At 53.9% G+C, this 15,509-nt stretch overlaps 1 protein-coding gene across 1 annotated transcript; it reads left to right on the top strand.

Annotated features, from left to right (window-relative positions):
- The first annotated feature begins 4,742 nt into the window (after positions 1-4,742).
- On the top strand, positions 4,743-14,922 carry LOC127009606 (ets DNA-binding protein pokkuri-like). The gene is made up of 4 exons (XM_050882829.1): positions 4,743-4,909; positions 12,067-12,255; positions 12,967-13,074; positions 13,220-14,922. The coding sequence occupies exons 2-4, from the start codon at positions 12,093-12,095 to the stop codon at positions 14,392-14,394; spliced, it is 1,446 nt and encodes a 481-aa protein (XP_050738786.1). The 5' UTR covers positions 4,743-4,909; positions 12,067-12,092; the 3' UTR covers positions 14,395-14,922.
- Positions 14,923-15,509: the final 587 nt, after the last annotated feature.

The raw sequence follows: 15,509 nt of genomic DNA, 5'->3' as shown, positions 1-15,509 counted from the left end.
GTCGCGGCGTGACTGTCATGCATGAGAAGTGTCCCCCCTGGCCCTGGAGGTGCCTGGGTGCCTGGTTGGGTGGCCGCGGAGGCAAGGCGAGGCACCGCGAGATGAAGGGACAGTTGACGCCGCCGCCACTTGTCAAAAGATGACTCGTTGATGGTCACGGAGGAGGTGATGGCGGGGTCCGTGCTTGCCGCGGCGGCAGTTATGGTGTGGCCAAGTCAGAGGCAATCAATACATCGCCAACGCCACTCATCACTTGTTGCTAACCTTGTAGAGGCGCCCCCCCCCCCCCCTCCCACGTTGCACAATGGAAAGTGCTGCTAACAGTCTTGCCGCCCCTCCGCTGCCCCGCCATCAAGGAGATCACCGCGGGATGGCCGCGGCGTCACGATGACAAAACTCACCACGGACATGCTTCACGAACTTTGGCATCACCGTTACCTTCACCATAACCATCACCATCACCGTCGCGACGCCGGCCCGTGCAGCGCCAATTCATCGCAGGTGACAGCCGGACAGCCGCCGCTCACACCGCCACGCCGGGCACCGCGGCCCCCAGAGTTATGGCCGAGATTATGGCAGCATGTTTGGAAAACAGCCCGGCCCCGTGTGTCCCCAGTGAGGGTTGGAGTTCAAAAACTATAATATTGTCCTCTAAAATATATGGTAACCATACCACAGTGTGGTATGTATGTGTGTGTGTGTGTGTGTGTGTGTGTGTGTGTGTGTGTATATATATATATAGATATATATATATATATATATATATATATATATATATATATATATATATATATATATATATATATATGAGTGTGTGGGTGTGAGATATATATATATATATATATCTATATATATATATATATATATATATATATATATATATATATATATATGGTGGCTGAGTGATTAGCGTGCGGCCCCCGCATTCAGTGCATGATGGAGAACGCGGGTTCGTATCCGCTGCTACCACCTGGGATTTTTCAGTCACCGCCGAGTGGCTTAAGACTACCTACATGCTGTCCTGAAGACCAACCATCAACCCGGACTTTGGAGGAAACCGTCCAAGTGAATCAAGAATGAGCACCGGGGGGCAGCATGAGCCAAGAAAAGATGGCGCCACTATAAAAGACTTGCCTGCGCCATGACGAGCTGGGGCCGATCACAAACCAGGACCCTCAAGAAAGGCTACCGGCGCTATAGGCTGGCACTTAAAATTAATATATATATATATATATATATATAGAGAGAGAGAGAGAGAGAGAGAGAGAGAGAGATACAGAGATATATATATATATATATATATATATATATATATATATATATATATATATATATATATATATATATATATATATATATATATATAAACTTGCTAGTCCCCTCTCTCCTCCAATGTGTGTGTGTGTGTGTTATCGTGCACCGGTGGGTCATCGTGCACCTGGCAGCGCGGTCTGCTTCCGGCACTTCCTGGGAGGCGGGAAGTGGCGAGCAACGCAGGGGCGGGAGCTGGCACCGCCTCCCCTCGCTCGCGTCTCCCCTCACTCCGCCTCGCTGCCTCCACTAACCCTACATAAAGGCACCATTAGCCTGTTACTTTACACTTCCCAGCACTTTATTCAGCGATAATCTGTGTCGCCATATCCACCATTAGCTGCGGAGGTCTGCCGTGCCCGCCCGGGGAGCCAGGGCGGCGGGGAGGCGAGGAAAGACGAATGAGGATGGTTCCTCAACTAGTTTGGGTTCCTCTGAGTGAGACCAACAAATTCATGGCTTGTTACTACCACACACTCAGCGCCAGTGCTGGCTGAGGGGGTGACGGCAGGCAATGGTAGCGATGCCTGAGCCAACGGTGACAGGTGCATCCCCTGTTCAGTGCTGTTCAGATGAGCCTCGGGGAGGAATGCCTTTACCACCCTCCAAATTGTGTTCTTTATTCTAATCGCTTTTTATAAGGTTGCTGCTCGTTGGTTCTAAGTTTCCAAAGCTTGTATGTGTTCAGCTTTCTCCTTGTCTGTGTGTTGGCCGAAGATATGGAATGATGGGTGGCACTTGACTTTCTGCAGACACAATGGTCAGAAATGCCGGAAGGGAATGTCTTTGAGTGTTTAATGGCATGCACGGATCGATGCTAACGAGTATGATGTTACCGAGTAAGCGTGTGTTGTAAAGCCGGTAATCTGCTGTCTTTTGTTGTTGAAAGGCTGCGAGCGTTGAGTGGATGCATGCTGAGGTAAAGCTGCAAGAAAAGATGCTGTTCAGATCGAGATGAGCAACGCAAGAGAAACTTCACGGATATAATAGTAACGTTCCGATGATGTGAAAAGTTTAGTGAGGAAAAACAACAGCAGCAACATCACTAACGATAAACACTTCCACAAACATCACAAACATTACTTAATATGAGTGCCAATGGAATACAATAGCACTGGAAGTTGTGAATATCAAAATTAAAGCACTGAGAAGACGTAGGAGATCTAAGTTGTTACACGACCAGCGGTTTGTGATACAGAGGCAGCGGCGGTGGTGATGGTGGTGGTGGCGGTTGGGAAGTAAGACGAGACGGCAGCTCCCTTCACAGCTCACCGGATGTTACCCCTCAGGCAGGCGAGGGGAAGTGTGGCTCTCTTCCAGTACTGGCCCCCTCACCACCCCTCCCCCCTCACCTACCCCCCCTAGCCCCCCTTACTCTCTCTCTCATCCCCCCACTCCTCCCCCCCTCCCATCCGTTCATCCCTCGTTCCTCTCCCCTCGTTTCCCCTCCTCTTCCGTCTTCCTCTTTCCTCTTTCTTTTCTCTCTCTCTCTCTCCGCCCTCCGTTTCCCCTTCCCCCTCCTTTTGTTCCCTCAGTCTCTCCCCTCACCCCCCCTTCCTTCCTCTCTCCCTCTCCTTCCTTTTCCTCTCACTTTATCACCCTTCCTCTCCCCCATCCTCTGTCTCCTATCGCCTCCTCTCCTCTCCTCCCTTTGCCTTCCCATCCCTGCGTTAATCACCTCTCTCTCTCTCTCTCTCTCTCTCTCTCTCTCTCTCTCTCTCTCTCTCTCTCTCTCTCTTTGTTGGTAATCCACGCTATCTTTCTTTTTTAGGGGTGACCCGAGAGGGGACTCAGAGGTCACGTTGTGGCTTGCAAAAGATGAAGGACAGAGATAGAATAGGAAACACAACACAAGGATAGACACTCAGGTTATGGTGTGTTAGATGTATCCACACACACACACACACACACACACACGTATACGGACGCAAGATCTAAGTGTGTGTATCTCTTCTTCTGTAGTACTCTTGCTTGTTATTACACGCAGAGAAGTTAATTTAAAGATGCTTCCCTGCAGTACATAAATTGGTAGATAGACAGATCATTGAGGAGGTATTGTAAGTCAGTTTAGAGAGCAGGAATAAGGAAAAAAAAAACTTTCTAAGGGTATATGAAGTTACACAGAGAGCAATAGTGGATAATAATAAAAGTCTGTTTCTGTTTATCTGTTTCTGTATCCATAATCCATACTGTCCCTTTTTCCTCTCCTTTATGTAACGTCTCTCTCTCTCTCTCTCTCTCTCTCTCTCTCTCTCTCTCTCTCTCTCTCTCTCTCCTATTTTCTACATTTGTATGCCTTTCCAGTTTCATCTCCCTCTCTTTCCCTCCCTCTTTTCCTCTCCCTGACATGCCCCTCCACAGCCTTCCTTCCCTCCATTCACCTGTCACCGTCTCTCTCTCTCTCTCTCTCTCTCTCTCTCTCTCTCTCTGTCAAAGCAGCAACATGAGACCCCAAACGAGAGAGAGAGAGAGAGAGAGAGAGAGAGAGAGAGAGAGAGAGAGAGAAACGTTGGCGTCATTCAGGTAGTCAGTCCCCCGGCCCTCCTCCTCCTCCCTGGTCGGTGGTGGTGGTGGTGGTGGTAAGCTGTTGTTGTCGTTGTTGCCAGAAACGCGACGGCGGCCTCCCACACTTGGGCTTCGTCAGATCTCTTCCTCATTTTTTTGCTCGCTCGCTCGCCACTGTCACTTCTGGTTTCGTGTCGAGTTTAGCAGCGCGATTTAGTCCTTGGTTTAAATCCGTGTGTGCAACGATCGGGAACCCTCTCAATAGGGAAATAGTGAGGAGATAAAGATGATTTTTCGACCAACAAGAAAACGCGGGAAATAGCATCATTCTGTTTGCAGTTAACGTTTTTCCTGGTCTCTAAATAGCTTGGCGGATGATGCTTCAGTATTTAGAGATGTTAGACCCTCGTAGTTTGCTTTATATTCGTTGTAAGGCCAAAAATCGTAGTGGTAATATGTTCGTACGTCATTCTCGCGCGCCAGGAAGTCTTGGGAAGCACTGTTGTACGGCGGGGTGAAGGGAAGACGGCAAGGCATCTCTTCCTGTCTCCTCATCTCCCTCACGCTCCTCCTACTTTTCCTCCTACTTCCTCCTCCTCCTCCTCCGTCATTGTCCCCCCTTACCAATAACCCCTTCATCCCCATCCCTCACCCCCTGGCAGGCGCACAAGGGACAGCTATTAACGCACTGGCTGAGGGGCGTCGCGTTAAGGAAGAGAATGTGAACAATAACGTGATAATCCTGGCAGTTGCCTCGGAAGACACGGCGCTGGGACAAAACGCGACAGGGAAATGAAAGATACCCTAAATCTCTCCTCTGGCCTCCCTTCACCTGTCCCTCCACCTGTAAGTCCGTGAGAGTAACGCATCGGGTTTAACACCGCCCCAACAAACGACTAATAACAGGCAGCCAAGCATCCGAGAATTACGCGCGCTGGCGGCATGTGGCAAGTACCGCGGGAGGAGGACCCCCACCCAGCCCTTCCTTAGCCCGCGCTCGCAGGTCCCCCGCGAGTGAGTGGAGCTGTGGTGGTCGTGTAGTCTGCGTTGAGCACTCATAGCTACAGGCAGCCTCACGAGCCGCTCTTGAGAGGTGTGTAGTTGTGTGGTGGTGGCAGTGTTGGGGTAGACAGGCAGGTGGTGGCGAACAGGTGTGTCTGTGTGTGTACAACGGCCGCGTCTGTCACCTGTTTGTCAATGTCCAGGCGAGGGGTATACCTTTCCTTTTCCAGTTTTAATTGTGCTTTATGAGTGTTTACCTGTTTTTGTACTGCTGTATATCGAAGTTTGTGCTGTGAACTATACTTGGCGGAGTGACGCTGCCCAAGGTGAAGACTTAGTGTTTGATATACCTGGCCAAGAATGGACGGTGTGCCCAGCTTTCCGTGGACCTGCACTACAGAAAACAGGGTGATGGTACTCAACTGTGAAGTGACTAACAAGTGGCTGACTGTATTTTCCTGTTTCGGGATTTTTTTCTGAAGTGTTCGAGAGTGAAGAGTGATAATTACTGATGTATTCTGTCGTATAATTCCGTCAAGCGAACGGTGTCACAACGATGTGTCGCGGCCCCGCCCGCCCGCATGCCCTGCATTCCTTCAGACTTTGATGTCAGGAAAAATAATTGAAGACCGTCAGACTCATTTTGTCATTGCATTCTGTATGCCTCGGCTGTCGCGAGTGGCAGCAGGATCGGCGTGGCCCAGGGCGCCCTACTGCTGGTTGTAACAGGTGCGAGGCAGGAGCGATTCCGTGCTCTTCGTGTTATCTCAATGCTAGTGATTAGCAGGTGTTCCTCCCATAATGGGACTGCGCTAGTTGGTACAAGTTTTTAATCTTAACATCTTTCAAGTGTAGTTAAACTTCTAAAGTCTAAAAACATTCGTCGCATCGTTTATTAAGTAAACATCAGAGCTTTTAGTGTATAACAATTTATTTATTGCAAAGTGTTAGGTATTAAAGTGTCCTATCAAGGAAGTGATCAGTGCGGCTCTGTATGGCGCCGCGCCCCGCCCCGCCCCGCCCCGCTGCGAGGACAGTATCACTACAGAATAAAAATGTAGAGTAATATCCTGGCGTACACGTCACACGCTTCCACAAGGGAGAGTGGGTTCTCGTAATCTCCATTTCCTGCCGGAGATAGCGTCGGTAGCCGGGCCGCGTCCCCCACCGGGCGATAAGCCTTATCTGGCCCCACAGCAGCGGGGTTACGACAGCCTGGCGGCGCACTGCCACGCCGCGGCCAGCCTTCCGCCAGTGTAATTTCCGTTTGTGTGCTGGGATCGAGGCCACAAACAGATTGGATTGGAAGTCTGGCCTACGTCACGGCCTAACACAGCCCCTGCCGCTGCTTACTCTCACTACTGCCGCCGCTACTTTCCCCGTGTGCCTGGCGTGGGGGAGGCGCGGCAGACGAGTGTACTGTATAGTTGCTCCTCATTTCACGATATCGATCCCCGTCAGCGGCTGTTTTACCGTGAGTTCGAGCGGTTCTAGATTACGGCGGCGACGTCCCTGGTGGTGGGGAGGGAGGGGCGGGGAGCACCAACTCTTCAGGAAGTGTCTTAACTTGCTGTCGCCCTGCACTTTAAGGAGATATTTTGGTCCACCCGCGATAAGATAGCGGCGTCGATAACGAGACTTGTTTTTCTGGAGACGAGACGCACCAGCAGCTGATAAGCCGCCGTAAAAACCCATGACGGAAAGACTGGAGCGTTGGTTCACTTATTATTCAGCGGTGAACAACCATCGGAGAAAAAGAGAAAAAAGAAAAAGAAAGTTGGTGGTTCATTAACAAGTGCGAAGATGAGAGAGAGAGAGAGAGAGAGAGAGAGAGAGAGAGAGAGAGACCGCGTGGGTGTGATGAAGCGTGTGACGTCACGGGAGTCAAGCGAGCGGCTAACTCTACGGGCGCGTGACGTCAGGATTCAGCGGCGTGTGGGAAGGGAAGCTTTGTGCCTGGGACGGCGGGAGGGAGGGGGGACGAGGGGTTATGTAAGGGGGGAAGGGGGCGGTGCTTCCCTCAGTCAGCAGTAGCGCAGGACGACACGTGGGCATAGTAAACACACACACTCACACCGGAAGTTGCCACGCACTCATACTATCGCTCCTATCGCCTGGCACGCAAGACCTCGGATTTGTATCGCTTTAGAATGACTTGGGCGATTAGATACCGTAATAGCATCCGGGTGGCTTAGCAAGATCCAACACTAATGGTCCCAGATAAAATTCCGTGAGTAAAATAGGAGCTAAACCCATTAATTCCGTCTGTCAAGTAACATATAAACAAAAACTTCCATCAGTCAATTAATAGTAAGTTTTAAACCGGAAATCCGTCAGCCATGTAACATCTAGACAGGAATTACGTCGCTGAAGTAAAATCTAAAACATGAATTCCCTCGGTTAGGAAAAGAATCGCCACTTGATATTATGGAGATCTTTAACATGACATTTTCAAGACGCACTATTCTTTTATACATGAGGAAGAGGAGCGGGAAGAAGAGGGGAGAAAGCAGGCGAAGACGAGTATGTGAGGAGAAGAGGAGAGGGGAAACAAGAGACGAGGGAAGAGGAAAAGGTCTGGCAATGGGTTTTAAGGCATAAGGTTTGGGGACCCATTTATCTAGGCTGTCTCGACCCCATTATGTTCCCTACTGACCACTTTCTCTCTCTCTCTCTCTCTCTCTCTCTCTCTGGAAAAGAAAATCAAAGCGTAATTGCGATCAACTGGCGGGATTTTCTTTTCCCTTGTTCCGTTCATGATTAATATTTTTGTTGACTCGTGAGATCATCTTGCAATAACCTTTTTTTTCTTTCTTTCTTTTTCTCCTCCTTCCTGTTGGCCGCTTTCTTGATTGGTTGGTCGGCGTGAACGCGGAATTGAGACGAGAAGGCGGAGACGGAGGAGGAAGGGGAAGAGAGGAGGACGAGGGGACGGGAGGGGTGGGGAGGGAGAAAGGCCTTCACTTGCCATCCTACTCTTCTTCCTAGTCCGGCCGTTTCTTCCTCCTCCTCCTGCTCCTCCGCTTCCTCCTCCTTCAGTTCATCTCGCATCAGATAATGAATGTGTGTAATTAATGAAGGTGAAGGAGTATATGATTGCCATCGTGAGAGAGAGAGAGAGAGAGAGAGAGAGAGAGAGAGAGAGAGAGAGAGAGAGGAGGAAAAGGAGGACGCGAGCGACGAGGAGGAAAAGGGGGACATGTGGGAGAGAGGGAAGGAAGGAAGGAGGGAGGGAGGGAGGGTAATGGATGGACAGAGGAGGAGGAGGAGGGTGAGGTAAGAAGGAATGTTGGAGAGAAGGAAGACTTAAGAATTGGGCACGTAGGAGGAAGAGAGGAGGGAAGAGGAAAAATACAAACCAGTCGATGGAAAGAGGAAAAAAAAGACTGACAAACATGAGTAGCGTGGCTTAAAAGAGAAGAAAGAACGACAAAGGGAGAGAGAGAGAGAGAGAGAGAGAGAGAGAGAGAGAGAGAGAGAGAGAGAGAGAGATATGGTGTTCACAGGTGTATTACCGTCTTCATGCAGCATCCCTTTTCATCTCCCTCTTTTCCCCTCTTGTTGTGACTATGAGGGGTGGTGGGGAGAGGGTGGAAGGGGGTCTGACTACCTTCCTACCTACCTACCTTCCCCTCTCTCTGCCGCTGCTCACACCTTCCCCTCGGTTCCCTCTTTTCTCTTCCCTCATCTCCCCTTTTATTGTGTCCATCTCCCCTCATCTCGTCTTTATTGGCTCCGTCTCTCCCCTCTCTTTGTTCCCGGCGCGGCGTTTGTCTCCCCTCGCTGTCTCTTCCCTCACACTCCCTCATTCCCTCTCACATTGTCCTCATCTGCCACTGTTTCGCTCCTCCCCCCCACCCCCTCCTCCTCCTCCCTCATACACACTCTCCCTGCCCCCCTTCAGACGCCCTCAACAAGTGTGGGTTGAAATGGAGCCCCGGATGTGGCGTGCGGGCTGGCCTTCTCCTGTTACTTCTCTCTCTCTCTCTCTCTCTCTCTCTCTCTCTCTCTCTCTCTCTCTCTCTCGTGTTAGGTCAGCAGGGGGGGTGACCCAGGGTCGGCCAGGTAGCCACCAAATACCGCGCTAATTACAGGTGAGACGGGGGGGAGGGGGCCGGCCTGGGTCACCGCCGCTCCACCAAGTTTTCCCACAGCCAGTTCACCTGTCCGCTGCCCCCCACCCCCCGCCCCCATGCCCCGCGGGGCACCCTCTTCCTTCAAGCCTTTTCCACCCTTCCTCTTGTAGCGGGGAAGGCCACAGGCGAGGCGGGGCCGGGCGGCGGGGGAAAGCCTTGGGCCGGGGCGCGATAGGGGCGAGAGTCGCGGCGTCGGCGGAGTGGGTATATGCCCCGGCGGCCCTCCATCTTGAGGGTGGCGGCGCCCGCATCACCCTTACGGTCGGGGGCGGAGGGGCGGGCGGCGGGGTTGCGGCAGTGTGGCGGTGCGGGAGATGAGATTGAGATTGGTCGAGACCGGATGTGCGTCATTACTCTCTTACATACCTGCACCCCCGCCCAGGTGAGACCCGCGCCCATACCCGCCCATGCCCGCCCACACCCGCATTGGGGCGCCCATACCCACGCCGGCCCATCCACCCCCACCAATCATCCCCAATCAGACCTACTACACCTGCCGATGCCCCTCCGTGCCGCCCATGCCCGCCCCTCGCCTATCTGCATACACGTACGCCTGTCCTAATCCACACACGTCCATCCTGGCCACACACTCCATGCCCGTGGTGTGTGTTTTGCGGAGAGAGAGAGAGAGAGAGAGAGAGAGAGAGAGAGAGAGAACAGAGGTGAAGCTGGATGGAATGGGTGTCGGTGGGGAGGGAGGGAGGGGAGGGAGTCATCTCCGGCTTGTTTCTCCTCAGGGAGTGAGAAAGGGGGGGGGAGGGGGCAGCATCCGGGCCTCGGGCAATCTCGGTGAGGGGGGCGGGGGAGCCGCCTCACCTGTAGCCTCCCAGCAGGTATACATCAATTAATCAGTTCTAGGTATCCGCTCTGGTTCGGTGATGACGGAAGGCACGGCACAGGCACGGTGCTGACGCGGCAGGGGGAGCGCCGCCCCTGGAGTCCCTGGCGAAGGAGGGGCGTGGGAGGGTGACGGGATCGGCTCACAGGAAGGGCTCAGCGGCGTTAGGTCGGTATTCTCAGACGCTTCCACCTCATGTCATCTATTTCCAAAGGCTAAAATGGAGTTTAATCGGGTTTCCAAGGGTGTTTTTCACGTTTAAGGTACAGAAGAGGGGTCAAACTACCACCAGGGTCATAAATGTTCCTCTGGAAATGCCCAATACCCCTTCAAAAACCCTGTCAAATGTGAGTGTGTAAGCGGCGAAGCGTTTGAGAATATAGTCCTTATTTTTCTCGGTGGCGGGGAGGAACACGGCGCTTGTTTCCTCGGGAGGGAGAAGGGACGTCGGCGGCGGGGAGGGTACGGCGTCTCTCATTACAGCAGCTAACTTGACTGATGTGCCAAGTTTCCCCGGAGCAAAGTTTCGCCTCCTCTGTGACCGCCGAGGGCCAGAGCTGTTTTCGGAGGTCCCCGCGTGACGGGACTGCTGCACGCCCCTCCCACGGGCACCCCCACATGCATGACACTGGCACGCCGCTAGGCCGCCACGCCACGCGGACCCCCGGGGAGGCAGGAGGTGACAGGTGGTGATGCCTGACCGGGGTAATCAGGGTCACGTGACCTCGGGGCGGAGAGGTCATTACCGAGGCGAAGTGTTGTGACGACTGTTTGGATGTTGTGGGGTCACTCGCCCCTCCCCCCTCCACCTCCTCCTTTTCCTCATCCTGTACTCTTTTCTTTCTTCCCTCTCTCTTACATTCCTCCAGCACTCCCTCCACCCACCCCACCCCACAGCAGCACCTCTCCTTTCCACGACCCTCCCTCTTCCTTCCCCCTACCCTAATCTTCCCCCTTCCTTCCCCCTCCCTCCTCGGGCAGACGGGAGACCCTGAGGCCGGGGAGACAGGAAGCCCTCTTTGTTCGCCCGTCTACAGCCTCCCTCCCTCCTTCCTCCCTCACTCCATCCCTCCTCCTTCCTCCACACCCTCATCCTGTCTCTCTCTCTCTCTCTCTCTCTCTCTCTCTCTCTCTCTCTCTCTCTCTCTCTCCACTCTTTCGTTTTACCTTCCTTTCATTTCCTCTCTTGCAAGTTCACTCGCCCTCCTCCTCCTCCACCTCCCTCCTCTCCCCCACTTTTCTCATCCCTTCCTCCAGCGCCGAACAGGAAGCCTCACCCCTTTCCCTCCGCCGTCCACCTTTCCTCTGGCTCCTTATCAGATTCCCCAGATAAGCCAGATTTCTTCCCAGGTCTTGCGAGATGAATGAGCGGAAGTGTGAGTGTTGTGAGCCTTGGGCGGGGAGGGAAGGGGAGGGGGTGTCGAGGCAGGTGAACACAGGCACGGGAGGGGGAAGACACTCAAGTGCTGGAAGGTATGAGAGAGAGAAAGAGAGGGAGGGAGAGAACGAGGAAAAGACGCATCTATTGAGAGAGAAGGAAGGAGAAAAGATGTAAAGGCGAACCAAGAGACGGCTGAACAGGAAAGAAAAAATGAGAGAGAGAGAGAGAGAGAGAGAGAGAGAGAGAGAGAGAGAGAGAGAGAGCTAAGGAGGATGAGAGGACACACGCTCTGCTTGGCGCACCTGTTAGAGTCCCAGCCCAGCCCAGCGCAGCCCCGGATGCTGCGAGCCCCTCCCTCCCCTCCTCCGCTGTGTTCCTCCCTTGCTGTCCCTCGAGCCGTGTGCTTCCAACGTGACCTCCGCGCCCCGCTGTCTCCGTCTCCGCGACCTGCCCCGTCCCGTCCCGCCCGCCGCTCGGCCCTCCCCGGCATGACCACCGCTCCCCATCCGCTATCAATATTTCGTGTAGCGAGCGGCTGCGAGGGGCGCCGCGCCACGCACACATCCGGGAGCTTTTTTTATGCCTGCTTTCCAGTTTGGGACGTCCGCTGCGACAAGGGAAGAGGGAGGCTTTGGGGTGACCGCAATACCGTCCGGCGGGAGGTTTGCGGCGAGGGGCACTGAAATAGAAAGGGTGACATTGGGTAGAGGGCGGAGGGAGGGGAAGGACCTGTCTGATACCTCGTGCCGATATCTGACACACCTGTCGCGGCTGACGTGTAATCGGACGCAAAGAGGAAATTGATGTTAGGAGAGTGATCATTCTTTAAGGTTTCTCGTGTGCACAGCAGCTTCCCACATTCCCCTCGCTAATGTTCGTTTTCTTCCTTGCAGGTCACAGGCGCCGTTTTCTGTAGAGTATGAAGGTGCCACCGCTGAACCTGACTCCTGACGTGAATCGCGTGGGCATGGCTCTCCCCTTCAGCCCGGACTTGCTGTGGAGGTACCCGCTGTCTCTCCCGCAGTCGGCCTCCCCGTCCTCGCCAATGCTTGATGTGAAGACGCAGATGCCCACACACCTCGGTAAGTATGAGGATAGTGAAGCGCAGTGATCTCCCCTTCGTCCCTCACCAGCCTCTCTCCCCCTCCCTCTCCACTCAAACATTCCTCCCCCTCCTCTTCCTTCCTCTTGTTCTTTCGTTCCGTGCTTCCTTCCTCCGTCCCTACACGTCCTCTGCACCATGACAGTCTCTCTCTCTCTCTCTCTCTCTCTCTCTCTCTCTCTCTCTCTCTCTCTCTCTCTCTCTCAAGACTCTCATCATCCCTCCTTCCCTGCGTCTTCCAGCATCCTATTCCCACACTCGCCTGCCCATTCCCACACTCCCTCCTTCCTCGTTCCCACACACGACCCTCGCCCCCCTCTGCCCATTCCCACACTGGGCCCCTTAACTACCCGCGGCTGCCTTGAGCTGTGTTCAGTCGCGGCTTGGCGCTTGTGCTGTCTAGTGTAGCCTCAGGATTGCTCTCACCCGCCACACGGACTTAGTAGTGACGCAGAGCCAGACATGTTGTCCTCGTTTGGGTGTTTGGGTGAGTCATGCCGACACCACTTCAAGGCAAATGTAGACTACTTTATCTGTGTGGCTTCAATAGTGCAGAAACTTAGTGATATCGATTAATTTAGCTGATTTTGGTGAACACTTTTTTTTTGTGTGTGTGAGGTTTACTCTAATGTAGCGAGTGTTATTTTGTGTTTTGTCATTGTGTCACTGACCAGGCCTTTCTTCCTTCCAGCTGCTGACCCGCGGCACTGGTCCCGGGATGACGTCACCGCCTTCCTCCGTTGGTTTGAGCGAGAGTTTGAGTTGCCCGCCATCGACCACACCAAGTTCTCCCTCAACGGTGAGTCTCGAACTTTGATGCAGTTGTGTGTCACCAAGAGCTCCTTGACATTGTTATATTCCCCTAATCTGCCCCCGCGCTGCAGGAGGCCTGAGTTGTCGCAACGCTGTCCACTAACTAATTCCCTCGTCTTCCTTCCCTCCAGGCAAGGCGCTGTGCATGCTGACCAAGTGTGACCTAGCGGAACGGGCGCCCGGCGCAGGAGACATCCTCCACAACACCCTTCAGTTCCTGCTGCGCGACGCCCCCCAGGTGCCCCAGTCCCCTCTCACACCCCACCACCCCCTGCTCTCCCCGTCTCCCCTGACGGCGGGGCCACCCCAGCCGTGGTCCATGGTCACACAGGACATTCACAACCTGACGCATTTGCTGCACCAAGGCGGCTCCGTCACGCTCAGCCCAGCACCTTCGGAGCAGAGCGGTGGCTCACCGCGCCACCCAGATAACGCCTCCTCCACCTCCTCCACGGCCGCCTACCACCACTCCTCCGCCGCCTCCACCGGCTCCGCCCACTCTGGCAGCCAGTCGGACTCTGAAGATTCTACACGGGACTCCTCCTCCCCCCAGCGTTCGCCCGTGCCCCCCACAAGCTCCGCTTCAGTCTCCTTCCCCGCCCACGCCCTCGCCTCCCTAAAACACCTCAGCGACTACCAACGCGCCGCAGCTGCAGCCGCTGCCGCCGCCGCTGCCGCAGCATCCTCACACCAGGAGCACCAGCAGCACCAGAGCCCCGCCCAGCCGGCCGTGCCCGCCCAGACTCAGGGTCCTCCCGGCACCGGTGAGGAACCTGTTGAGACTGGCACCAACGGTCGCCTGCTGTGGGACTTCCTGCAGCAGCTGTTAAATGACCCACAGCAGCGGTATTCGAGGTACATTGCCTGGAAGAACCGCGATACGGGCGTGTTCAAGATCGTTGACCCACCGGGGTTGGCGCGGCTCTGGGGCATCCAGAAGAACCACCTGAGCATGAACTACGACAAGATGAGCCGCGCGCTGCGCTACTACTACCGCGTCAACATCCTGCGCAAGGTGCAGGGCGAGAGGCACTGCTATCAGTTCCTGAGGAACCCCTCCGAGCTGAAGAGCATCAAGAACATCAGTATGCTGCGCTCAGCTCCCCTCCAGTCCCCACGGGGAAAGGATAACCAGTCCAACCAGCCAGCCCCGATGGAGGAGGAGGAAGGCCCCACCGACCTCTCCATGTCATCGCTGCACCACCAGTACCACCTTCAGTCCATGGACACCCACCCACAGAGCCTGGCGCGAGAGCCCCACGTCATCATAAAGAGCGAGGAGTACTTTGACCAGAGCTACGAGTAGTGACCGGTCTCAGCCGCTCTGTTCCGCCCTCATTCGGCCCAGGACACCCCGCCATGAGGCACGACCTGGGCCATGCCGTCGGCCGCCGCGCCGCAGCGGCTGAGAGGCGGTGCTCGCGCGCCGTCCAGGGCATTGGTGGAGCCCCGCCGCCCTGAGGGAGGCACCGTCCTCCCTGGCTTGCTGTGATAACGTACACTGGTGTGGTGGCTCCTCACTCCCACATGTACAAAGTATAATAGTAAGTGTAAGAATGCGGCAGCGGCAAGCGGCGGCCGCTGCGACACACTCGCCACCATTCCCTTCCTCTTCGCCTGGTGTGCCCCGCCGGGCCGCCCGCCCCGCCCCGCCCCGCCCCGCCCGCCTGGTGTAGACTCTTGTGTTCGTGTCTTTCATCAGTGATGATTTCTTCGTGTTTTAGAGAACGAGCAACTGACAGTTCACCTCACCTGTTCTTCACTACACTGTATGCATATAAATATATATTATGAATGTATAAAGCTGTATTTATAAAAATAAATTTTTTGTACATGTCGGAGTGTGTTTCCTCCCAGTGTGAGAAGTTGGCGCCGCGGCGAGCGTTATTGTGAGCCACGGCGTGTGCTGCCACCTGCCAGGCTGCCCTGGGTCAGGAGGGGAGGCGTGCCCCCGGCCCCCTCCCGCGCCATCACGGTTTGCACACACTTGGTCAGGTGATGGGAGGCATTTCGTTGCACCATGACCATGAAATTCTATTATTTTCAATTCACACACAAAAAATTAATCATCTCCGTTTTCTTATTAACTTTATAACTTAAAATAGAGAAAATACTGAGTAAATACAAGATCGAAGTTGTGGGGGAAAAAAATCAAGGGACAAAAGCGCTTGTCGCCCGGCGCCGTGGCGGGAGGCGACCAAAACTATAACTCCATGACGCCCGCCACTCACACTGACGCCACACTCCTTTAATTCCTTGCTCTGCTAAACATCGAACATCATCCCCCTCCTACTTTTTTTTTTACTTTTTACTAATTTTAGCAACCTAATAACCTATTTAATGAACATAAATGGCACCGAATATACAAGAAAATAATTATATATATATATATATATATATATATATATATATATATATATA

Source organism: Eriocheir sinensis, chromosome 41, assembly GCF_024679095.1.
Source record: "Eriocheir sinensis breed Jianghai 21 chromosome 41, ASM2467909v1, whole genome shotgun sequence".
In the NCBI taxonomy this organism is placed as follows: Eukaryota; Metazoa; Arthropoda; class Malacostraca; order Decapoda; family Varunidae; genus Eriocheir; species Eriocheir sinensis.
This window is presented reverse-complemented; position numbering and strand designations above follow the sequence as displayed.